The following is a 26,676-nucleotide window of genomic DNA, read 5'->3' as shown; positions in this document are numbered from 1 at the left end:
GGTGTCTGCCAGTGCCGGTTGGGGGTGTGATGAACAATGGCAATAATAGTCACAACAAAGATAATATTAACACCAACACTAACCCCCGCCAGTGAAAAAGGCGGGGGTAATACATTAAATTAAATCAATTAAACTGATCAGTGTGTGAGAACATTATTATTTCAAGGAGTGTTCAGCATGTCATGAATACGTTGTTCCAATAACTGTGTGGAAATTAGATTTTTATTTTTTTATTTTCAATTCAATTACAAGATGTAAAAGTGTACCTGGCTGCTTGGCATCATTAGGTTTGATACAGCGCACGTAGGATGGCTCTTTAGACATGAGGATCTCCATAAGTTTCGTCAGGCTGTTTTTAAACTGAGTGGCTGCCTAAGGGACAAATAAAAAATTAAAAAGAACATGAAACTATGGGAAATTCTCTGTATATTTGTGTGCATGTGTTTGGGTTTTTAAAAAAATGTTTGTACACTACTTTATATGACTATATACCACAGAAATACTTTTGACTACTTTGAGAGAGAGAGAGAGAGAGAGAGAGAGAGAGAGAGAGAGAGAGAGAGAGAGAGAGAGAGAGAGAGAGAGAGAGAGAGAGAGAGAGAGAGAGAGGAGAGAGAGAGAGAGACACTCATTCTCACCATCTCTGGGCGTTTCTGGTCTATCACTTCCTCTCTGCGGAAGCAGTGACTTATGATCTGGTTGTCTGACTGGCACATGACCTGAACAGAGACCAAACCACACAACCACATGTCAACACAGTACGTCCCCCTCTTCCTTTCCCCTCAAGCAATGGCACTAGACAAAGAGGTGTTCAAAGGTTGTGCTGAGACTCTACCTTGTCCATTTTCATTAGACTCACCTCTTTCAGGTTCCTGTTCAGCAAATCATTGTTCTTATCTAGGAAACCTGAAAGGACATAAACAATAACACGGTAGCTTGTCATTAAGGAATCAGCGGGTTGTGGGTCATGCTCGGAAATAAATGTAGAATGAATTGCATGGATAAAAAATAACCAACTGGTTAATCTAGTGATAAACTACAGATTACCATTGATATTGTAGTTGACCTCTCCAGCATAATGCAGCAGCCTGAACTCCTCCCTACTCATTACCCTGCGAGTTTTTCCATTTGCCAACTTGTGACTGAAAGACACACACACACACACACACACACACACACACACACACACACACACACACACACACACACACACACACAGGACTGCTGATATAACAAGCTGTAGTTAGGAGAGTCAATGTATTGTCAAAATAATATTGGATATAACATGATGCTTACGTGACAAAATGGGGATGGCCGCCCAGTGTGTCTTCCAATTTCTCTAAAAAGGAGAAATCACAGGTCTCTCCAGGTCTCAGACACTCCTCGTCCTGAGAAAAAAAACAGTCACACTATTTAACTGTACCTACAATGAGGGTAAGACAACACAATGTACGTGGTAGTTGCCATGCGCACCAGAATGGAGATGATGCCTTTGTGCTTTTCCTCTATCAGGTCACAAATGATCTTGTTGTCAAAGTATTGCACCGTCTCCCACTGAAATTAGAGGTAGGGAGAACAATGTTGCAATGTTGCATGGACATACATATACATATATATATATATATATATATATATATATATATATATATATATATATATATATATACAGCACAGGCCAAAAGTTTGGACACACTTTCTCATTCAATGCGTTTCCTTTTTATTTTCATGACTATTTACATTGTAGTTTCTCACTGAAGGCATCAAAACTATGAATGAACACATATGGAATTATGTACTTAACAAAAAAGTGTGAAATAACTGAAAACATGTCTTATATTTTAGATTCTTTAAAGTAGCCACACTTTGCTTTTTTATTAATAAGGGAAAACATTCCACTAATTAACCCTGACAAAGCACACCTGTGAAGTGAAAACCATTTCAGGTGACTACCTCATGAAGCTCATTGAGAGAACACCAAGGGTTTGCAGAGTTATCAAAAAAAGCAAAGGGTGGCTACTTTGAATAATCTAAAATATAAGACATGTTTTCAGTTATTTCACACTTTTTTGTTAAGTACATAATTCCATATGTGTTCATTCATAGTTTTGATGCCTTCAGTGAGAATCTACAATGTAAATAGTCATGAAAATAAAGAAACACATTGAATGAGAAGGGGTGTCCAAACTTTTGGCCTGTACTGTATATATATATATATATATATATATATATATATATATATATATATATATATATATATATATATATATATATATATATATATATATATATATATATATATATATATATCAAACATATTTGCTTTCAGAACCCAACAACAACTGACTCACTGCAATTCCTTCTGTCTCATACTCCTCCTGCTCAGATCTCAGGGTGAGCTCAATAAACAGCTGCTGAAGCTTCTCGTTGCAATAGTTGATGCAGAACTGCTCAAAACTGTCAGGAGAAATAAAAGGGAACACTTAGGCCAAAAGCATGCTAGAGTTACAGTGTGTACAAAAGGTATGTGCATTAGAGACAATTACTGAAGAATTTGGTTAAGAGACTGTGAAGCAGATTAAGAAAGGACAGAAAAATGGAAATTAATATAACCCATACCTATTGTGCTGTAGGACCTCAAAGCCATAGATATCAAGAAGCCCTATAACTGAGCAGCCCTTACCGCTGTGGTAGATTTCATCCTGCATAACGTATAAAGTCAACAGCATGCAATCAATGGTAAAACACAACAGCCCCACAACATGATAGATAGATAGATAGATAGATAGATAGATAGATAGATAGATAGATAGATAGATAGATAGATAGATAGATACTTTATTGATCGCCAAGGGGAAATTCAAGGTCCTAGTAGCTTAAAGACATCACACACAACATAAACATACATCATAAACAGGATGATAAAATAACAAATAACAATAAAAATAACAAATCCACATGAATAATATGGACAATAAAAGAAAAGATACTAAATAAAAAATCCACATAAATGTACTAAGGGATGTATAAGCATGAGACGCTTGCAGTGACAGGGCAGGTAAGGTGCTCTATGATGATGAAATTGCCACTGTTGTTTTTGGGTTGTTATCTGAACTGTTACTGCACCTTGAGAGCCAGCGACTGATTGATCTTCTCCACCAACCAAGTGAAGGTCCGACCATACACGGCCTTGGCTAAGGCATCACGGGCAGACACTGCCTGCTCAAAATCTAGTGGGCTGATCATCTGTAATGCACAAGCACGCAACCATGACACAAAATGATGAATTCTCACAGTACACACCAAACAAGTGAAAACATGAGAAACAAGGACAAAAAGGCTATCACCTCCTCTCCTTTGGCAGTGAGCTTCTTGTGAGTGAGTGCCTCCCCGAGGGCTGAGCCATCAACACCCAGCAGCTGGAAAACAACACATCTGCTCTCAGCTAAGCCTTTTTGCATATTTGAACACCCAATAATACCAGTGGGACTGTTCTGACCTTCGCAAGATTTGTTATCTGAGTCTCAGTGGTGATATAAGTTTCTCCTTCCTCTTCTTCCCCAAACTGAGTGTTACCCAGATGGAGAACACTGGCGATGATATTCAGCAATTTCTGATGTCAGACAGGAAAGACAGTTAACAACAACCACACAGATGTACTATCTGTTATTTAACTAAATGAGAGACTGGACAGTCACTGAGAATATTTTCCTTCATACACAATTAAAACCAGATACATTTTAAGTATTTTTCAAAATAATGCTCATATTTAATTGGTCACCAAAGAAGGCTTGAGGCAACAAGTTGATGTAAACAACGCAGGATTCAAAACCTTTAAAAAAAAAAAAAGCCTTTGCAAATGATACAAAATGTTTTGGGGTAAAAAAAAAAAATATAGATTCACTATTAAACTGCACAGAAAATAATATTCCCAGTATAATGCAAATTGTAAGAACATCGCTCGCAATGGATTGGATTGCTACGGACCTGCACTTCTTCCTCGGTGAAGCCAATAACAGACAGGGCCTTCATCACAACTTTCCAATTGTTCTTGTCACTGACGGAGCTGAGTCTGGGACAGTTGCCCTGAACAAGACAATTCAATATTACATAACAACTGATGGTACAATTGCATGGGCCTCAGTTTTAAAACAAAACACCACACACACCTTTACCAGATAATGGTAGTGCTGAGGGTTTCTTTCCAGGTCCAGCGTGGTAAGCAGGTCGTTGTCTCCTCCATCCAGAAGCTGATAGAAGATGTGGAAGTTCCTCTCACCGTGGTTCTGGTGCACTACACGGGATTTCTCCAGCAGGTAGTTCAGGATGTGACCGCCCACTGGTGCCCCCTAGGAGGAGTTACAGAAAACAGTTAAAATGGTTAAAAGCACCCTAGATGTTTAAGTGTTTGAGCTTTTATCAAGGATATAACTCAACTTAATGCGAATATTAGTATGGTGTAAGCATATATGATTTCTATAGAAAGTGAGAGTGTGTACCCTAAAGTCAAACTGGACATCCATGTATTTTCCAAAGCGGCTGGAGTTGTCATTCCTAAGTGTTTTGGCGTTGCCAAATGCCTGCGCAAAGCAAAAAAAGGCAGGAAATTAGATGGAGGAAGTGAAATTAAGAGCAACAATAGCATAATAAAAATCATCAGTCAGGAAAAAACATTAAAAGTATTTACAAATAAAACATGTGCAAAGGTCATTCTGATTTCTCAGATCCGACAGATAACACTACATATTGTGGAAGACAAATAGCGGCTGTTCAGGTTGGACAGTTTAAATACCTCCAGAACAGGGTTCGACTGCAGTAGGCGGTCACCTAGGGTAGCCATGTGATCATTAGTGGGGCAGGTGACGGCGTAGTAGAGGAGGATCTTCTTGGACGCCTCTGTTTTACCTGCTCCACTCTCACCTGATATCAGAATACACTGGTCCTTCCTTTCGGTCCGCATGGCCCGGTAAGTGTTGTCTGACACGGCGTAGCTGAGGGAAACATGGTGGTGGAACAGAGTCACGCTAACAACAACTTCATTTAAATGAATCAAATGGAATGGCTTTTTTTGTTAGTCAGTTGTTTACATGCGTTATATTATTACATTTATTTGTAAACATTACATTATTATTACATTATATTTTTTGCTGTTGACATTTTTATTTTTTTAAGTTATGCACCATTATACAGTATATTTATGAGCTATAAAAATAGTACTAAAGCATATAATATACACATATCCAGAATATCACTGAATATCTCATGCATGCCTCAATAAAATCCGTTTGATTGCATGGTTCTCAGCATGCCATGTGATTATTAGCTGGGCAGTTGACAGCAGAGGAAAGTGGAGGACTTTGATAAATAAATGTCTGAGGACCATGAAGTGACTCACATGTGCGGCGATATCTCATAGAAGCTGACCCCTCTGTAGCGTTCCATCTGCTGCTTGGAGTAAATCTCCAGCTCTTTGTAAGGGTTCACCGACACCAACACTGAGCCAATATACGTCTGAGGCAAAATATTAGAACACATGTAGATTTGTTTCATCACATCAACTGGAATGTTTTGGAAGATATGAAGGAAATTGGCTTTATTACATAGATGAGATTTTCTCCGAAGCGTCTCCGTAGGTTCTCTATGAAGGCTGCCTCACTGTTGTAGTTTTCCAGCAAGACAAAGTCCTGCACCCCGACCCTGTCCCGGGCGGTCAGGGCGCTCTCCATCACCAGACGCACTCTTCCTTCAACGTCCACCTCCTACAGGAAGAGAGACAAGGAGGAACACAGTTCAGCAGTACTGCAGAGAGAAGATTTCTGTTACTTCTGTTAACCTTCCAATAGATGCAATTACACCCTGTTGACCAGCAGAGGGCACAAAAGGCCTAATTCCATTTCATCTGATGATAATACATTCACCCAGTTATGAAAGAATTAACATCTGGCGCTCAATATTACAATAATTGCCACATCATTATATTACAAGATAGAATCTATGTATGAAGAGAGACATATTTCAAATTTCTCAAAACTTACTAACAACATCGCCAGAACAACTGTAAACACACAAAGTGAGAACAGTTCCACCAAGTCTTGCCAAGATTAAACAACAAAGACATTTAAGGAATCCAAATGATAAACAGACAGGACAGACTCCTCTATTATACAATAGTTAGACAGTGCGTTATGATGTATGTACATTACACACAGACGGGATTTAACCGATGCCACATAGAAAGTGTGTGTACATGTCAACACCACTGTGATTGCAAACATTGTAGATTGCAGACAAGAAATAATGACCAGTCAGAAGTAGAGAGGCAGAGTGAAAATCTCAGATATGCACTTAGGTAAGATATTACACACAACCACATGCAAAGTCATATAAAGAGATCAAACTCGGCAGTCAATACTTACTGATGATAAATATCCAGACACACAATTCAGTGTGTAATCAATGCACTACACCCCATCCAAACAAGCTGCACTCTATCTTCAGTATCAAAGAAACATTTATGTGAGAAGCCCAGCTGTTTTTCTTTACACATTTATATAAAAAAAACAAGCAGAAAGTGGAACAAAGGGGCTAGACTTCCACAGGACTTCTGTTTTTCTTGAATGCAGGAGCCTCTCAAGGGTCTCGTTTGGTTGGTTAATGCTGGTAAAAGGTCATTATCTGTGAGCACTGGATGCAGGAAAATCCTTACAAAAACAAGAGGACAACAGTGGAAGATAGCCAAGAAGGGAGAGCAAAGGAAAGTCATTGGACACTTCCACAGCAGCCCCTCCTCTCTGCTTCACCTTGGAGTATTGTTCTCCCACTCCAGCAGGTGGACTTCCTACAGATAGCAATTACAGTTCACAGTCAGATTTTCCAAAGGATACAACTAAGGAATGTTAGGGTCAGGTTTAGGGCAGGCGTTCAGTGGATGCCACTAAATGTTTCTATGCTTTGTGTCAGCAGCTCTGCATGCTTTCATATCCAACACTGACGATATCTGTTTTTGCATGCAGGGTCAACAAGAAGTTGGATTCACAAAACCTGAAAGGGGGGACGGGGGGGGGGGGGTGCCATGAAGGTGCAGTTGTGGCTAATTGCAACATTCCCCATCTCTTTGACAGTGGTAACTTAAAATGAAATGTGGTTTATGTATCGAGGCTATGGGGATAAATATACCTCTCAATGTAGTGACTTGAATTGCACTCAAAAAAAAATTTCGTCAGTGCATGTGGTTGCGGGCTTATCACATATCAAGGAACATACTGTAGCTCAAGGTGGGCTTGCACATTTTTATGAATCTTAGAAAACACCTCCATGTGTTCAGCATACACATCAACCTTTCATGGTGGATGACGCTGACCAGCACTACCTGCCTCTGAATTGTAATGGACTCTTTTTGCATGGATCTTTCATTCCATAATCCTCCGATCTCATGTCGCTTATGTTCATCTGTGATGTGCTGTGCTGGCCGCGTCTAGGCAGTGTCCACCTTTGCAATGTCTGAACGCATCCAAATTTGTGTGAAAATCTTGGTATCCTCACTTGTTTGTTTTTTTACTCAAAAACACAGCAAGTGTTGTTTTCAAGAATATCTCAGCAGTCATGAGTTATATTTTTTTAAACTTTTATAAACTTTTACACGTGGAACTAATTCAATTTTAATGACGAGAAGCCTCATCCAAAACATCTCTACCTCTACCGCGGGGGTTGAGGAAATCTTGAATGAAATAAAAATAATTTTTATGGAGACACTGTGGCCGAGATACTTTCAAGGCCACAGGTCTGGGATGTAGATATAACCAGAATGCAATAATCCATGCAGCTTTGTTGTCAGTGAACTGACCTGAGGCTCAGTTGTTACAGCAGAGAGAGTCTGATCTAACTGACAGGCTCCCAGCAGCGCTTGAGTGCTTTATGGGGGATTTGACTCTAAGTACCAGGGAGCTTCAGTGAAATCTGCAGGTTTGTGGGTGCAGCCACAGTGACAACCAGTGAGGAGGCTAACCCAGCATTGGGTCTTGGCTCCAGGCCCCATGACTAAGCTCTGCTGGGCCGACTACATTCGAATTGTCTTCCTTATAAGGCATGCCCCACCACTCTGTCCCAGGGCGAGCTGCTCTGGTACCACAGCTGGCTCTCTACCACTGATGTGCTAGTAATGCATATGGTGGAAAAATACAAACTTTATCTTCTTTGGGCTGCTTGGGTTAAATCTTTTACAAAAACCAAAATACACACTGACTCATACATGGGAGAAAAAAAAAATCTCAAAGTGACTCATTGTTCTGTTTTGCTTTCCCCTCCATGAGTGAGACAGTGAATTGGTTGATGGGATCTTGTGCTTCACTGTGTAAGCACAGATAATGCACACACATAAAATGCAGTCAGTGAGCAGCACTAAACATGAAAACACAACAAGGAGCATCATAGTAGTCAGGATCTTACCCTGCCTTGGTACCTCATCCTGTCCTGTTGTTGTTGGAAGAAGAAGGCTGAATTGGTGGTCCCCCCCCAGGTGCTCCTCCTCCCGTGACAGACTCCTCAACTGTAACTTGTCATCCACCTTTGCCAGTGGGTGACAGAATTAGGCAACTTATCTTCTTCTCCCCCCGCCCCACGTCAGTTACTTTCTCACTTTCTCTCAGCTTTAGTCTCTTTCTCCAGGTCTTTCCTCCTCCTCGTCTGGCTCCCCTGTGAGGACAAACGATACACACTTTGGCCAAAACACAAACAGCACCTCTTGTTTATACCTTGAATTAAACTTCCCTTTGACAGGTCAAGTACATGTCCGCCTCTCCGTGAGTCCCTCTCCTTCCCTCTAAACTATATTGCAAGGAACAGGGGCAGGAACTCCACTCACACGTCACACAACTGGACAAAAAAAAAGTCAAGGGAAAGTAAGCTGCTGGGAAGATCCAGAGAAACAGAGAGCCAAGAGGGTTTGGAAAATTTTGTTAAGAACCCCAAACTGCAAACATGTAATCACTGTGCAGCTATATAAAAAGGGAAAAACAAATCACATGATGAGATCTCATTGCATTCTTTCTTTCCCTCCCTCCCTGTTTAGTTTGAGCCCTCCCTTTTCTCCCACAAGCTGAGACAGATTCACATGGGATGTGAGTTATGGAAGTGTTTTAACAGCAAGACTGCTTGTCTCCTCGTGGCTGTCTTCCACTGTTGACAAAATAACTTCCATCATCATCATAACATCACTCTGCAGATATTTTAAAGTTTGTTATCAATATGATATTAGTCTGAGCTGTCATATTCCCCAACTGGTTGGTTTTCCAAGTAATTCATAATGCAACAAGTACAACATAGCCTAATACATAAATTTTACATAAAATGGGCTGTCTGCATGGACCATCAGATTCCTCACTTCTTACGTTCCCTCCTGTTCTAGGCATTTTTGGGGAGTGCTGTCAAGGCCACATTGTCTCTGTGAGAGAACAGCACCCTCTTCTGGTCTCCCTCTCTCCCCTTGTGTTTGCTCTTACCCCATTTTTCCTCACTCTCTCCACGCCTCACTCCCTTTTCTTTGCCAGCATCATCAAATATCCAACGCTGAGGAATCTGAATAATGTTACCCAGATGGGGAGAGCCTCTTGCTCTTTTTCTCAATCTCTGGCTGTCGCAAATGTTCTTAAAGCAAAGAGGAAAAGATTCCCCATGCGTTGTGCCAGTTGGTGTCACTAAAAACTTCATTTTGGTGCTTTGCCTCTTTTACTATATATAGTCTACCCTAGACTATATATATATTTATATCTATATCTATAGATACAGATTTATGACAGAAATTTGCCTCAAGGGGCTTTCACACCATGTTTCCTCACTTGAACTTTGCCTCTATGCCCCTGAGTTTAGTTACCTCATTCCATTCAATTGTACAGTATGTGCTCTATTCACACCAGCATACCTCAAAAGATTAGTCACTGCAGGTCAATTTTGTATAGAGCACAAAAATCAAAAGAAACTTGTACAATGAGATGGTAGTTGATCATTTAGTTGGAGGGAAAATTCTGGACCATCACTTATGTGGTCTGTTCACTTTAGGATGCACAGTTTGGTTTCACATGAGTCTGATGTTAACATGTGAAAATTAATGCATGCTAAATAATTGTGCCTACTGTTGGTAGCAAATATTTTTGTATAATATGAGTACAGTATGTTGAATAAGAGTTAATGTTCACAGGAGCATCATGCGTCCATGATTGGCCACCAGGTGCTCACTAGTGAGCTCCACTTACAGGTTTCAGGTCCTGGTTTGCCTCAACTGGGTGTCATATGTCATATGGGCCTTGCCTTGAGTCTGGACCCTCTCTTTGATCAAATTTAGCAAAGAAGACTTCCCCAGCAGCTACTGCCTACAACAAGTGAACTACCAGGGTCACATGGAAAAAAAGCTCCTCCACCACTGAACAGTGGTGCCCATAATTTATTCATCCATCCATCCATCCATCTTCGTCCGCTTATCCGGTGTCGGGTCGCGGGGGGAGCAGCTCCAGCAGGGGACCCCAAACTTCCCTTTCCCGAGCAACATTAACCAGCTCCGACTGGGGATCGAGGCGTTCCCAGGCCAGGTTGGAGATATAATCCCTCCACCTAGTCCTGGGTCTTCCCCGAGGCCTCCTCCCAGCTGGACGTGCCTGGAACACCTCCCTAGGGAGGCGCCCAGGGGGCATCCTTACCAGATGCCCGAACCACCTCAACTGGCTCCTTTCGACGCAAAGGAGCAGCGGCTCTACTCCGAGCTCCTCACGGATGAGTGAGCTTCTCACCCTATCTCTAAGGGAGACGCCAGCCACCCTCCTGAGGAAACCCATTTCAGCCGCTTGTACCCTGGATCTCGTTCTTTCGGTCATGACCCAGCCTTCATGACCATAGGTGAGGGTAGGAACGAAAACTGACCGGTAGATCGAGAGCTTTGCCTTCTGGCTAAGCTCTCTTTTCGTCACAACGGTGCGATAGATTGAATGCAATACCGCACCCGCTGCGCCGATTCTCCGACCAATCTCCCGCTCCATTGTCCCTTCACTCGCGAACACAACCCCAAGGTACTTGAACTCCTTCACTTGGGGTAAGGACTCATTCCCTACCTGGAGAAGGCATTCCATCGGTTTCCTGCTGAGAACCATGGCCTCAGATTTAGAGGTGCTGATCCTCATCCCAACCGCTTCACATTCGGTTGCGAACCGATCCAGTGAGTGCTGAAGGTCGCAGGCCGATGATGCCATCAGGACCACATCATCTGCAAAGAGCAGCGATGAGATCCCCAGCCCACCAAACTGCAACCCCTCCCCACCCCGACTACGCCTCGATATCCTGTCCATAAATACTACAAACAGGATTGGTGACAAAGCGCAGCCCTGGCGGAGGCCAACCCTCACCTGAAACGAGTCCGACTTACTACCGAGAACCCGGACACAGCTCTCGCTTTGGTTGTACAGAGATTGGATGGCCCTGAGAAGAGACCCCCTCACCCCATACTCCCGCAGCACCTCCCACAGTATCTCCCGGGGGACCCGGTCATACGCCTTCTCCAAATCCACAAAACACATGTAGACCGGTTGGGCATACTCCCAGGCTCCCTCCAGGATCCTTGCGAGAGTGAAGAGCTGGTCCGTTGTTCCACGACCAGGACGGAATCCGCATTGTTCCTCCTCAACCCGAGGTTCGACTATTGGCCGAACCCTCCTTTCCAGCACCTTGGAGTAGACTTTACCAGGGAGGCTGAGAAGTGTGATACCCCTATAATTGGCACACACCCTCTGGTCCCCCTTTTTAAAAAGGGGAACCACCACCCCAGTCTGCCACTCCTTTGGCACCGTCCCAGACTTCCACGCAATGTTGAAAAGGCGTGTCAACCAGGACAGCCCCTCCACACCCAGAGCCTTGAGCATTTCTGGACGGATCCATAATTTATTCACACAGCAATTGTCTAAAATTAAATTATAAAATTAGAACACAATTTTGGAATGCACTACACATCTATAGCTCTGATAGGGGTTATAGAAACCTCTGTTTCTGTTTACAAATCTACAGTATTTGGGTACTTCTTATACCCCATATAATCTTTTGGAGTCATCAGAAAGGTCAACTTGAAGATTTCTGAGGTCAAAATCATGCCCAGATGTCTCAGACAGAATATACAGCAGATGTGCAATTTGTGACTTACTTTTGAAGGGCATCCAAGACATAGTAAATGTAATGTGAAAAAACATGAGGGTGCTCTCCTAACACATCTGGTGTCTCTACTCTGCACACATAACAGCATCTGGCACATCTTACTGCATATGAAATAAAAGAGACACTAAAGTCAACCAGAAAAAAAAACTACAGTTTCACAGTAGTGTTTATTTTCACCACCTGAGCTTGCAATGTATCCTCCTGCACTATTTTCAGTAAGGGTTCCTTCTTTGTTTAGCAGTTCCTGTAAGTAGGATTTCCTTCCCTAGCAGTTTCCTGATGTTCAGGGTCTTCCTTCGTGCCCATTTGTTTGAGCTCAGTTAAGTATTTTTTTTATCTCCTGCATGTGGACCTCCATCTAGCTACTTTAAATGGTTTCCCTCCAGTTTAAAATGCAGAAAACCCAATGTGTTATGCGTGATAAACTGGAATCTAGCACTTGCCAAAAGTGTAACTGCTATTAAAATATGGATGGTTGAACTGAGTGGTTTGATTTAAACCAACTTCCTCTCAGGAGTACACACACTTACTACCCACCTCAACTGTCACTTCATCTACTTCGGGATAAATACCAGCCACTGAAATAAAAAAAATAAAAAATGTTTTTGACAATACAACCCTATGCCTGACTTCAATTTCAGTTAAGTACATTAAAAACTCAAAAACTAATTCTGAACATCTGACATATTATGGAACAAATTCAACAAATCCTAGAATAATCCTCCTGAAACTGCCTGTGTGCAGTGTTTAAGGCTGAGGTATAGTGATCCTTTTACCTCATTTTGTATTTAAATTGCAAAGGTTTTCCGTTTCAAAATAACAATGAATCACCGAGGAAAGATGACTTATTTGGGCGGGGTGGAAAATGAGTTGTTTCTCTCTCTACTTTCTTACACACACACACACACACACACACACACACACACACACACACACACACACACACACACACACACACACACACACACACACACACACACACACACACACACACACATAAATGAGATGGCAGGTTTTAGATATTTTACATCTAGCTCTCTTTTTTCTTTCCTTACGATGCTTGAACTGTTTTGTTGCATTATGCATGCTTCAGTGTAGAGCTATTATGTCAACTAAAATAAATAATAATATTTTTGAATGCTGTTTGGGTTACCTAATCTAGCTTCGCTAACAGTTTGTTTTGTCCTTGGTAGAGACACCTTTTGTCACCTATCCATCTCCACTGTGCTCTCTCAGCACCCATCTGCCGTCTCCTTCACCCCATTCTCACCTCTACTGCCTGTCATCCCCCAGATCCCTGTTACACCACAAGGGCTACTAAATTGATCAAGATGTAAAACAAAACCGCATGAATCTACAGGACAAGCTGTGGAAACACATTTGTTCAGTATGTGTTGCAGGAATTTTAAAACAAACACACAAAAGGAACAAATATCTATTGTTGGAAGTAGTAATCTTAAATGTGTTTTCTCTTTATAATAATAACCACAGTCACGATGAGGATGAGGTCAGGTCAATACTTTCCTTGCATGATCACTGGGACAATAACACACGAGCTAGTCAACTCCTCTTAAAGTGTTGAATTATAGGAAGGTGTAGGGCTCTGCCTAGTGGTAGTAATAGTAATTACACTGAACTGGCTCCTATGCCTCTATTTTTGTGAAAGGGATGGATTGCCATTACATTGGGTTCCCAGAAGATGTATTCTAATGAGTTTGATGACTGTAACAGATTAAAATGTCCATTGTCTTTTCTTAAAACCAAAAACAGAGCTCCATCTGCATGCAGGATTTCCTCCGTAATAGTATTTTTACACTGTGACAATTCTACTTTCATTTAAGCAAAGGATATTAATATTAATGCTTTAATCCATTTAACCGAAATGAGGGTACAAGCATGACAGGAAAATATGCATATTACACGTCACAAGAATACACATGCATACAAACACAATGTACAGTATGCATATCTAATATACCATAATAAACAAATACAAATGTGCCTACCTGGTCTTCCTCAATAATCAGAGTGCATTAACAGACTCACTAAAGTACAGCAGTGAACACTCTCTCCCATATCCCTCTCCAATAGCAGTCTGGCGGTGGCCACAATGTTCGGTTACTTGTACAGCTGACGGTGAAAGCTCGTAGATTGTACAATGCATTGCCAGGCTTACTCCCTTTTCCCAGCAGCCTAGACTAAATGAATGAACCGCTGACCCAGACGGATACAACCCAGCAAACGTACTTACTAGAAGAAAAAAAAAGCTTTACAGAAAGTAAAAACTGCGACCGCATTTGCCTGCACTACAAAGGTGATAGAACAATTAATGTATAGTTTATAGCCCATAAATCCGCTAGGAGGCGGCAACGCTAAAGTTAATCATCAGTAATCAGATGATGCAGATGACGGATGCCAGACACTGTTCAAGGTAGCCTATTGAATGGTAGTGTGTTATAGTAGCCCACTGTGACCTTGTACAGGCCAACTTATGAGTAGCCTATAGGACTACGTGGTTGCCTGCACTCATCTAGATGTTTTGGAAAATCATTTCTAAAGTGATATTCTTTTTCCTCCTTTGCTTTGGATCTGGGGAACTCTCAAAGTCCCTATGCAGTCTAATTTTCCTCTAACTGTTATTTTGTTGTGATTTATGCATTTTCATAATTCAAAATTACAGACTGGTATTGCTGATCCACAGAATGCGCACGCTAGTATTGCACAACACTAACTGGACCTAGTCTGGCAAGTAAGAACTTAGACCTAAATTGATGCTCAGTAGCGTAGCTTTTTTTTTTTTATGAATATTGCAATATTTGCAGTAGGCTAATACAAACTATCTGGCGTGACATCTTCCATGCAGAAAAAAAACCTATTATAGTTTTTCTCCACACAACAATGGATATATGAACGCTTCTAAAAAAAACTTGAAGCACATACAAAACTCCAGACCATAGAAGATTATATTCTATGCTCTAGACTACTAAACTGTCAGCACAATTCCATTGCTTTCACTTAAATAGAAATAAAAAATAAAAAATCAACCAGTCCTGACATCTCAAGGATTGCCACTTTATGTTAAAGAAATAGTTTTAACAATTAAATAGCCTAAGTAAATCAATTTACTTTATTACACTTTATGGTGTAGGCTACAGTAAGATTAGTTACTATTGTAGTTAGTTAATTGTTAGCTATTGCAAAATAGCCTTACGTTATAAAAATCACAGGGATTACACTGAGGCAGAGGTCACATCAAGTCTTTAAGGCTAGGCCTACTTGGTTTAACCCAATGAAAACAGAGTCCTGGAACCTGTAGGGTAGCCTACTTTCCCCTGGTGAACGTTTCAGTAACAAATGGCTGCTCTCTCTGTATGGAACACAAAGTTTGTTAATACTACTTTTTCAAATATGGACTGAATGCTGAGAAATCGATTACTGTCGAGTAACGAGCCCCGCAGAGGCAGTAGGGTGAGCTCGCAGCAGAGAACCAACCTTCTGCAGTTGTGTGAGGGCGCCGCTGGGTGAGTCCCTCTCTCCGATGCTTCTGTCTCCACAGCTCCCTTTTCCCAAAGAAAAGAAGAGGAGAACTAGGTCCGGGGAGGAGGGCCGCCGCCATTATCGGAAAGCTGGCAGAAATACCACTTTCACACACGCAGTCTGCTCATAAATTGATAAGGACATAAACAATTTATGTTGCAGTGGAAACCTATTTCAGACGAAACCTCTCGGCGATTGCAACAAACTCACCGTTGTCTCGTGTGCGCGACCCCGGCCCAGCGTTATGTGGGCACAACAATGGATAGAATAATGATTGGAAAAGCAACGTGGTGAACCGAGAAGAAGACGGCTAAGCAGATTTGTATACGCCTGGATTTCTCATGAGGAAAAACCCTCGCAAGAACACAATTGGATTGCTCTGTAATTTGGGATATTTAAATTTATTCCTTCCCCGTGTTTAATTGTAACGCAGATAGTGATGCTAAACAAGAGAATCCAGGCATGGGTAATGGACATTTAAAATAAAAATTACTCCATCGCACAAGTTGTGATATTAGCAGTATAATCTGGGAATTGAGACGACATAGTGTATTCTGCGGCTTTATGCTTGCTTATGCACATCAGGCGGCAAGGGCTGCGGCAAGCTGGCCTGACAGATGCAAGAGGAGAAAGGGGAGAAATGCGATGGTATGTACTACATGCTCTATCCTCTTCTTTATGGGCTATTTCCTTGTGAGTCGAGTGCTACACCCTAGACAGCTGGGTAGATACTGTAAATGCCCTTTAAACATATGTGTGTAAGGTAGGATATCCCAGATTTCGGCTGTGCAATTTCATTATGTAGACAGCAGGCCTGGCGTGGTCAGTCCCTCTCTGTGCACCCTGAAGCCCGTGTTAACTCTTAATCCGATGCAAAACATATAACGTTACTAAATCTTATCTAAGTAAGTAGGTTACCGTATGGAAGTGGAATTGCTTGAAGGTGCGCTTTAGTAAACTGAGTTTTGATGCCGACAGACAGCAGCAGTTTGGTTGTTTTTAAATACGCAAAGAAAGTCCGTTCATTTTTGGGGATCAGGCCTAGCTCAGCTGAGCGGTGTGGACTGCCCATGTTTGCTGTTGACCCTAGCAGGAGCTGTTTGTTTCTAATGCGTGGCCCCTACATGTCACTGGTTATTCATTCAATTCTAAGCATATAATTCCACTTGTCATGGCGTTTGACTCCAGTAAATCACATTACACATAAGTACAATTCTGCAGTTGGTCATTTTTGTCCATCTATAGAAATTATGAGCCGACTATTATTTCAGAATAGCATCAGTGTTGTTATAATGGAGGCATTGATCAATGCTATAATAATGGACACAGGCCTATTAACATAAAGTGTCTTAACGGGTTGGTTATGTTTCCTTTGGCAGAGATTACATGTGTCTGGCTCTCTGTTAATAGTTCTCCTATTCATTCACCGTTTTGTCTGTGAAGATTGGGCTGATAGCTGTTGTTTGATTTCGGTTGAAAGACTTCAAGGTGCCAACAATATGCCCATGTTTGTCACCTTAGTCACTGATCAGCTGACATTTGCCTTGTAGAGAGAACCACTCCCAACATGTTTTCTGGTAGGATTAATGTAACCATTTTGATCCTGGTTTGATACTATTATATGAAATTACCTTGAGATGAGTGGACCAGGCCTGAAATGAGTTGAATAATCAATACGTTGATACGATTTATTGGCAACAATTTGATAATTGTAATAATAATAATATGTAATGAGTAATATTTAAAGTGAAGTAATATTTAAGCGAAAATGCCAGGAACTGGTCAAATTTCTCACATAAATATTTTATGGTTTTCTATGGGGGGTTAGGACTGTTGGTCAGACAGAACAGGAGGGTTCACTCTTTGATCAGGGAAAACTTAATGGGTGTTATTTTAGTCTCTTTTTTTTTTTGTGGACGTTTTAAACTAAGTGATTTGAGAAAATAATTAGCAGATTTATTTAACCAGGAGAATAATATTGGTAGCCCTAGAATGGATAATACATCTGCCTGACAATTTAAAATATTAGCAAAAATCAGTGTGCTTCCTACTTCAAAATTGTATTTACTTTACTTTCGTCATAGGATGTACAACTTAAATCTGTGGCCCCTGTCAGGAGATATATTGACTGCTGCTGTCCTGTAACACTGTCTTCATTATGCTTTTGCTGGTGGCTTGATATGATGTCAAAAATTACGGCAGTGTTTAGTAGCAACTTGGTGAACACAGTGATAAAAAGAATGCAGTGATTTCACACATATTACAGATTATTCCTTTTGACAAATCATCAGACCTTATACATGATCAAGGCCATAGTCATGATCAACCTAGAACCTAGAACCTAGTAACCGGTTATTTGGTATACAGATGAAATGGGCACAAAATGGAATAAGGTGTGCCTCTTGTCATTCTCACATTAACTTATTATAAGAGATCACACAATGTATTGCTGTTGATTGCCCAGTTTGTCTGATTTCTTTGTTGTTTTTTGTTGTTTTTTGACAGGATCTGATTCATATAAGGAGCAAATGAAAGAACCCTCTGCTCATATCACTATTTATTAAAATCGAAGCCCAGCAGAAGAAAGGGAAATCTGATCTCCTCTGTGGATCAGCAACTTTATGGACAAATATTCAAGTGAACTCCTTTACACAGTGCCTGTGTATGGCAGGATGAGTGTCAGCAGACTATGATGGCGAAAAAGCAAGATGCCCGGTCACCCATTTACAACCTCATTGTGGTGGGTTTATCAGGAACAGAGAAAGAGAAGGGACAATGTGGGGTTGGCAAGTCCTGCTTGTCTAATAGGTTTGTGCGGCCTAGTGCTGATGACTTCTACCTGGACCACACATCAGTGTTGAGCACCAGTGACTTTGGGGGTCGAGTGGTTAATAATGATCACTTTCTGTTTTGGGGGGAGGTGTCACGGGTTCTGGAGGAGGGGCCTGAGTGCAGGATGCATGTTGTGGAGCAAACTGAATTCATTGATGATCAGACATTTCAGCCACACCGTAGCACTGCTATGCAGCCCTATATCAAACGGGCAGCCACAACCAAGCTGGCTTCAGCAGAGAAGCTTATGTACTTCTGTACAGATCAGCTCGGCCTGGAGCAGGACTTTGAGCAAAAACAAATGCCAGAGGGAAAGCTGCAGGTTGATGGCTTCCTGCTTTGTGTTGACGTCAGCCGGGGTATGAACCGCAACTTTGATGACCAGCTGAAATTTGTCACAAACCTGTATGGTCACCTTAGCAAGACTAAGAAGCCCATTGTGCTGGTCCTCACCAAATGCGATGAAGGAGTTGAACGCTACATCAAAGATGCACATACCTTTGCCATCACAAAAAAGAGTCTACCAGTAGTTGAGACATCTGCACGCTCAAATATAAATGTGGACCTTGCCTTCCTCACTTTGGTTCAACTTATTGATAAGGGCAGGGGCAAGCCCAAGATCATACCTTACTTTGAAGCCCTAAAGCTACAGAGTCAGCAGATAGCTTCTGCCAAGGATCGCTATGAATGGCTAATCAACCGCATAGTGAAGAATCATAATGAAACCTGGTTAAACACCAGTCGACGCATGAACACCTCCCCTGAGTACAAAGAATATGTCTTCTTGGAGGGAACGGCTAAATGCAAGAAGCTTTTTCAACAGCACGTCTACCGTCTGAAGCAAGAACATATTGAGAGGCGCCGCAAAATATACTTAAGCACTCTTCCTTTAGCACTTAGTTCTTTAGTGCCTGACCTGGATGAGATAGATCAGTTGAGCTGGTCTGGGGTACAGAAGGTCCTAGAGTCCAAGCAGCACTTTGCCCACTGGTTTGTTGTTCTGGAGGACTCCCCGTGGGAGGATACATCTCACATTGATAACATGGAAGATGAGCGAATCCCTTCAGACCTACTGGAGACTGATGAAGCAGAGGACATATTTAATGCCCACCTGGAACATCTGCGTAATGAGTGCAGACGGGCAGAAATAAGGCTGGAGTTTAAACATAAGTTAGCTTCCTCTCCCTTTGTCACACCTGGAAGACCCTGGGAGGAGGCCCGCAGCTTCATCATGAATGAAGAGTTCTACCAGTGGCTTGAGGAGCCAGAGTACTTGGACCTGTACAACCGCCATCAGAAGGAGGTGATTGACCATGCTAAAGAAGACTTCCAGGAGCTCTTACTGGAGTACTCTGAGCTTTTTTATGAGCTTGAGGTGGATGCCAAGCCAAGCAAGGAGAAAATGGGGGCAATTCAGGAAGTTTTAGGAGAGGAACAGAGGTTCAAGGCGCTACAAAAGCTTCCAGCTGAAAGAGATGCTCTGGTATTAAAGCATATCCACTTCGTCTATCACCCTACCAAGGAGACCTGCCCTAGCAGTCCTCACTGTGGAGACTCTAAGATTGAGCAACTCTTAGTTTCACGTTTCCCCACATGTTACCCTTTTTTTGATGTGAAAGCTCATTTTGGGGACACCAAGGCTGACAGAATTAACCTTGTCATACTAGGGAAGGATGGACTGGCCAGAGAGTTTGCCAATGAGATTAGGGCTCTCTGCACAAATGATGACTGGTATGTGTTGGACGGAAAGATGTATGAATTGACGCTGCGCCCTATCGAGGGAAATGTACGTCTTCCAGTAAATTCCTTCCACACCCCCACTTTCACCCCTCACGGATGTCTGTGTCTGTATAATTCAAAGGACTCCCTCTCCTATGTGATTGAAAGCCTTGAGCGACTTAGGGAGTCAACTCTAGGTCGAAGGGATAGCCAGCTAGCCCAGCTGCCAACATCACTACTTTTAGTCACTAAAAGAGGCGTAGGATCATATGTGGACATAAGTGGAGAAACTGCCTTAAACCTAATAACACAGGGACAGCAGGTTGCAAGGAGGCTGCAGTGTAGCTTTTTAGACCCTGCCTCCCCTGGTGTGGGCTATGGCCATACTGTCAATGAGACTCAAATCAACCAGGTGCTGAGGGGCCTTCTGGATATTAGGAGGAGCACATCCTTTAGTAGCAGCTCCCCACCCCTCCTCCCTGAGCCTCCAGGTCTCCGAGACTCTCCTCATCAGCCGGTGCCAGAGGCAGACCTACGCATCGTCATGTGCTTAATGTGTGGAGACTCCTATGACGTTGAGCAGCTCCTGTCCCCTTTCCTAATGCATCAGCACTGCAGGCCCATGTCTAATAGTGGCACCTCTGTATTGCTGGAGCAGACAATTGGTGGCCACAAGCTAGCCATAGAGCTCTCTCTGCTCTCGTACCATGCCTCCTTCACTTTGCGGAAGAGCAGGTTAGTACACGGCTACATTGCGGTGTACTCGGTCTCCCGAAAAGCCTCCCTGGAGACCCTGTGTGCATTCTTGTGTGAGGTTCAGGACATCATCCCAGTTCAGCTGTTAGCAGTGGGAGATAGCAAGGCAGAGCTCACTGACAGTGACTATGCCTGTGAACAGCTGATCCAGGGGGAGGAGCTAGCCCATGAGATTGAGGGTCGTTTTAATAGTGTGGTTTGTGGATCAGGGGGGGTGGTGGGAGGCCTGCACAGGATAGAAATGTTCCATTCTTTTCTGATGGAGGTTGTAGAGAAACGCAACATTGTGGAGGCCACACACATGTATGATAACGTTGCCGAAGCATGCACCAATGAAAACGTGTACTCTCCACGCTGCAGTTCTCCTAGTCCTGTCACCATGTACCTGGATTCAGAGGATGACGTAGAGCCGTCGCCACCGTACTATGATGGCACGCTCACTTCTCATAGCGGGGGCTTCAACCTGCCTGACTTAGATTCCAGTGACATCTCTGTCATCTCTGAGATCAGAGACTTTGAGAACAAACTGAACAACAAAGTGCCCCCCCAAGTCAGAGTTAAACCGGGTGTCACTTTTGACTTCCGGAAGGTTAGCCGTAACCCATATATCGATACACTGGGTCATCGTCGCTCCCTACCCTCCGCTGTTACCTGGGTTCCTGGTGGGGATGTGGGCTACGATCCCTCAGACTATGCTGAACCCATTGACGCTGTTTCAAAACCCCGCCCTAGCAACGAAGAGATCATCTACTCAGTGCCACATGACAGCACACAAGGCAAAATCATCACCATCCGCAACTCTAACAGGATGCACTCCAATGGAAATGGCTCAGACAGCGAAGCAGACAGCAGCTCTCTGGAGCGAAGGAGGAAGTTCTCAGCAGCGGGGGTGAAGCCTCGTCTTTACCGGGACCGCTCCAAGCGGCTTGGCAAGTTCAGCAGCTTCCGCACAAGCTTCATAGGCAGCGATGACGAGATGGGAGCTCTTCCAAAGTCCAAGGAGGATGACTTTGGGACCCTGAAAGGCGAAAGTCTTGTTAATGAGGAGATTGAAGACCCAAAAAAGAGGAACATTCTGAAGAGCCTGCGGCGAACGGCCAAGGTGTGTATTATACCACCTTTTTCTGTATTTAATTCAGAAAAAAAGTAGCTCTTTTATATTTAGTTGTTCATAGTGCCCTACAGAAGTTGTTGTTGATTAGTGAATTACTTGTTTTTTTTTAACTGATTTCGTACATATTACCCTTGTGAAAAATCACATTCATTTATATTGGTATGATCGCGATATTAGAAACGGTATACAATATGTGGAGGTCACTGTTGAGTGAGCATGTTTTAAACTGGTAATGTCTTGGGGAGGATTTAGATTAAGCTTGTGACTGAATGTGAGGAACTCTTGATTTGCTGCTGATGGAGAACAACACATGTTGTTAGAATTCAACGAGTGCCTCTATCCACATAATTGTCCCTGTTCAAAACACTCGAGTCCTTTTTGTCTTTCCTTTTTCACAGAAAACAAGACCAAAGCCCCGTCCAGCTATCCCCAAGCCCCCGGAGAGCAATTACTTCGGAGTACCCTTAGTGAATGTGGTATCCCCAGACCGACCTATCCCACTCTTCATCGACAAATGTGTCCGCTTCATTGAGACCACTGGTACGTCGTTGTGTCTTTTACCCACGTTGGGCTGCTGTACATGTGACGTATACAAATCTGCTTTAATGTTTTATTCTGAGAAATACGGATGATGGTCATTTATCAGTGAGACACTACTATCACTACAGGTATACATATTTTATGAAATGAATGTCACCTAATAAAATGCTTATTGTTAGAACTGCTAAACCAGTGCACCTGTTCATGACCCTATTGTGATGAGAAAGTAATACAAGGGTTTATTCAGTCAAGTACTCCCCGAGAAACTGCCAGCGTCTGTATCGTCATGTCTGTTTGCAATGGGGCTAATGAAGTGTTTGTGCTTTGCTCATTTCCCACTGTGCCCCCCCACGTCTTTCCCCTTTTCTCTGCTGCGCTCTTTTTTTCCTCAGGCCTGAATACAGAGGGTTTGTACCGCGTGAGCGGCAACAAGTCAGAGATGGAAAGCATGCAGAGGCAGTTTGAACAGGGTGAGCTGATCATCAGACTTGTTTGAACCAGCTGTTTGACATGCAATTATGTGTCTGCCAAATCAAAACATAAACCGAGAGTTACCAAATGACCGTGACATGCAAGTGATTGTTCAGTGCTGATGACAGCTACTACTGATGGACTTATTTTCTCTGATCCCTTTTAACTCTCTCATTCTCCTTGTGCAGACCACGGATTAGACCTAGTGGAGAAAGACTTCTCCATAAACACTGTGGCTGGAGCCCTCAAAAGCTTCTTCTCTGAGCTGCCTGAGCCCCTGGTGCCTTGTGCTCTGCAGGTGGACCTATTGGATGCTTTCAGTAAGCAAACACTGCTGGGCTGGGAGGGTCTTCACAAGAACATAAAAAAAGATTGTTTCTTTAGGAGGGAAGAGGGTAGGGAAGGTTTTTGGCAGACCGGTTTTTTCTCTGTTTTTAATGTTGACAATAATCATTTTCATGGTAGTTTAAAAAGACATTTTGGTTTCAACTTACTGTGTGCGATGATGAGGTCTTAGTTTTAATGGTAACTTCTCTCTGTGTGTGCAGAAATCAATGACCGAGAACAGAGGCTATATACCATGAAGGATGTACTGAGGAGGTTCCCCAGGGAGAATTATGATGTCTTCAAATATGTAGTGAGCCACTTACACAAGTAAGTTCCCTTTCCACTGTTTAAATCACTTTCATGGCTTTGTTAGTCTTCTGTGGTAGACACCCATCTGTTTGTTCTGCACTGTATGATGAGTGTTAATAATTTGTTGTCGGTTTGTGTGTTTTTTCCAGGGTGAGCCAGCTGAACAGGGTGAACTTGATGACCAGTGAAAACTTGTCCATCTGCTTCTGGCCTACCCTCATGAGGCCAGACTTCACCACTATGGATGCCCTGACTGCCACACGCACCTACCAGACAATCATCGAGAGCTTCATCCACCAGTGTGCGTTCTTCTTTTACAACCAGCCCCTCCTCGACTCCCCCACCGGCCTCGCCGGCCTCCCTGCCTCACCCACCACCACCCTCAGCGGGAGCTCTGCCTACTCTTGTTACCGCTCCTCTCCTCCCCACACCACCACACACTTCAGCCCCCTGCAGCAGTCCCCGCCCACCACCCCCCAGTCTCCCCTGCAGTCTCTGCTCCCTCCCCTCCACCAGCACCCCCATTCCCACCATTCCCCTGCCGAACAAGAGACACTGTGAGAGACAGTCAAACCACGTGTGCCCACGATGATGCTGGACCTTATCACCAAGACACTAAAAAAGAAAGGAAAAAAAAAAAGTGCACTTGCACACTACATTTTTGATCATGGACTACCTACGTTCTGAAGAGAGCAGATAGGAAGTATGAGAATCTTCCCTAACCTGCCATTTGTATCCATACTCGTGTGCATCAGGGCAGGCTACAGTTATCAGTGACTCTTCCTCTGCCCTCTAAGCCCCTGATTGGCTGATATTTAACATCTGGTCAGAAGAGGAGGACAGAGGTTGCTGTCACAGCAAGCCTCTCTTCTTTCAACCCTCACCACTTATCCTACACTACCAAGAAAATGAAACCTCTATGCCAAGCTGGAAGAATTGATTTGTGGCTACCATGTTTTTATATGTGTAAAACTGTTTGTTTGTTTTGTTTTGTTTTGTTTTCTCTCATGAAAGTACTGCCACTGGATTTTTAGACTGTTCCTCTGTAGGTCCTTTGGGCAGCAGTTTGCTCCATATAGCCGAGGTTCCTCTGTCTGCCTTTGGGGTTTCTCTCATTGGCTCTACTTGAGCGGTCAGCATGGGGAGGGAAGGGAAGAGGGGAGGGTTGGAGGTTACACATCCAGGGATGCACTTTAATGATCACTGTTGTTTTTCCCTCAAAAGGGTTATTTTTTGTTGTTGTTGTCATACTGTTTTCTTGTGTGTTTTTAATTTCACAGCTCAAACAGCCATACCCATTGCCTCTACAGAGCTCTGGCAGATCAAACTTTGTTTACATCAAACTTGTTTTTGTATCCACAAACTTATCTGAAGCACTTTGTGATAGTGTAGTGTTCAATTTGAAGAAATGCCACTAGATTAATTGTCCATATTTGTTTTAGTGGCTGAATGTGGCATCGGTGCAGGCTTGTGAAACAAGGTCCTTTTGTAAAAACTTGCGTTCTTTAAGTTGATCCAGACGTCCCATTTTAGGTTGATGGGAAATCTGAATCTACTCTTATTCGTCATTCATCCAGCCATGTGAAAAATAGTTTACTTTTAGAGTTTGTCCTATTTCTAGCTGTTGGTTGATCAGAGTGGATGTTTAGGGAAGTTTGGTTTAATTAGACCAATATAATATCAGAGAAGACTTTACCTTTCATCAGTCAAGTGAAGGAGAAGTTTTTGCCATTTTTGAATGTGTAATGTAATCGTACCATAACACAACTCTACATTGCCATCATGGTGTCTATTGAAACCAAACGCTTGAAATATGATAGGTTGCTGGATGTGTTGCTGTCGCTGTCTATCAAACCAAGCTCTTTGTATTCATCTAATATTAAGGACCTTTTACTCAGAAGGGTTCGTATTTTCAACGTTACTGCTAGTCCTGCTATACAATACAATGACCAGTATAAGTTAAATATTGGTGGATGGGACACATTTCAGAAGCACCACCGGCCATTTACTTGCTCTAGTGAATTAGTTTTGTGCTGGCATATTGTCCTAGCTTTTCATGGAAAACAATCAGCTGATTTTCAGTGGTTGCACGGTTAATGAAGACCTGATCATTTTAACCATTAAAGTTATGAGAGGAAACACTGTCTTTTCAATGGGCACAAGTAAAAATGGACCACCAGACACTGACGTTCTGGATGATTGTGGCTCTGGTATGGTTCTTGGTTGCAACGATGGCTAGACTAGCTAGATCATTGGTTGGCGTAGTATTTGGGATCATCACCTACTGGTACTTTTGGAGTCGTTTTATGTGTGAGGACTAAGCTGAGGGCTCTTCTCAAACTGCTCAGAGCTGTAAGCTGTAACATTAAGACTGGCACAGAACCAACCAAGCAACTGTCCCACTATAACACGATTCCTGGGAGTATATAATCTTACCGCATCACTTGACTTCTGACACAACCTTGGCAAATGTGCCGTTCAATGAGCAGAAATTGAGTGCATACTACTCTATAATGGTTGTTTATTTGTATGTTGGGGAACACCACCCGTTAGTCAATGGTAGAAAACATTTCTAGTGTGTATTTCAATGATTGAAAGTCAATTTTTACAATTTTTGTGAATGGTTCAAGGCCACATAAGTTTAGTGCATGATTTAAAAAAAAAAAAAAAAACGCACCAAGGGAGAAGGATGAAAGCTTCCCCCTGTTTTAAAACAGGAAATTAGTACAAAAACAAAAATACTAAAGTGAAATAGCTGAAACGTGAAAGTTTATGTACTGTGCACCAAGAGCAAACCATGGGATTTGTCTGACTGAGAATAGTGTTTGAAGATGAAGGCCTTATGTGAACTGTATAATAGTTAATAAATTAAATCTTGTAAAATTGTC

At 42.5% G+C, this 26,676-nt stretch overlaps 2 protein-coding genes across 7 annotated transcripts in view; one reads left to right on the top strand and one right to left on the bottom strand.

Annotated features, from left to right (window-relative positions):
• The window catches only part of myo1ca (myosin Ic, paralog a), a 19,922-nt gene extending 4,226 nt beyond the window's left edge, over positions 1–15,696 (bottom strand). The window contains exons 1-19 of one of the 5 annotated variants that reach the window (XM_028596329.1): positions 15,676–15,696; positions 8,443–8,688; positions 5,598–5,756; positions 5,393–5,508; positions 4,790–4,988; positions 4,497–4,577; positions 4,167–4,346; positions 3,985–4,083; positions 3,497–3,610; positions 3,345–3,416; positions 3,124–3,243; positions 2,617–2,699; positions 2,349–2,454; positions 1,474–1,554; positions 1,297–1,388; positions 1,048–1,142; positions 860–906; positions 639–719; positions 267–372 (exon numbers count right to left, since the gene is read on the bottom strand). In XM_028596329.1, coding sequence (XP_028452130.1) covers positions 267–372; positions 639–719; positions 860–906; positions 1,048–1,142; positions 1,297–1,388; positions 1,474–1,554; positions 2,349–2,454; positions 2,617–2,699; positions 3,124–3,243; positions 3,345–3,416; positions 3,497–3,610; positions 3,985–4,083; positions 4,167–4,346; positions 4,497–4,577; positions 4,790–4,988; positions 5,393–5,508; positions 5,598–5,756; positions 8,443–8,460 — 1,849 coding nt within the window. In that variant the 5' untranslated portion in view covers positions 8,461–8,688; positions 15,676–15,696. Of the gene's footprint in view, positions 1–266; positions 373–638; positions 720–859; positions 907–1,047; positions 1,143–1,296; positions 1,389–1,473; positions 1,555–2,348; positions 2,455–2,616; positions 2,700–3,123; positions 3,244–3,344; positions 3,417–3,496; positions 3,611–3,984; positions 4,084–4,166; positions 4,347–4,496; positions 4,578–4,789; positions 4,989–5,392; positions 5,509–5,597; positions 5,757–6,413; positions 6,691–8,442; positions 9,012–15,675 lie in introns of those variants that run through there. The other 4 variants (XM_028596328.1, XM_028596330.1, XM_028596332.1 and 1 more) reach the window with 4 other exon arrangements.
• On the top strand, positions 15,443–26,676 carry arhgap35b (Rho GTPase activating protein 35b). Of its 2 annotated transcripts, none has more exons than XM_028596327.1 (7): positions 15,443–15,704; positions 18,226–22,129; positions 22,540–22,681; positions 23,074–23,151; positions 23,341–23,472; positions 23,701–23,806; positions 23,938–26,676. In XM_028596327.1, exons 2-7 carry the CDS (start codon positions 18,410–18,412, stop codon positions 24,347–24,349), a joined length of 4,590 nt encoding a protein of 1,529 aa, XP_028452128.1. In that variant the 5' UTR covers positions 15,443–15,704; positions 18,226–18,409; the 3' UTR covers positions 24,350–26,676. The 2 variants fall into 2 exon arrangements, with proteins under 2 accessions (XP_028452128.1, XP_028452127.1); XM_028596326.1 differs by having other exon boundaries at positions 15,443–16,368.

Source organism: Perca flavescens, chromosome 13, assembly GCF_004354835.1.
Source record: "Perca flavescens isolate YP-PL-M2 chromosome 13, PFLA_1.0, whole genome shotgun sequence".
Taxonomy (NCBI): Eukaryota; Metazoa; Chordata; class Actinopteri; order Perciformes; family Percidae; genus Perca; species Perca flavescens.
The sequence above is the reverse complement of the archived record's forward strand: the minus strand, read 5'-3'. Positions and strand labels throughout refer to the sequence as shown.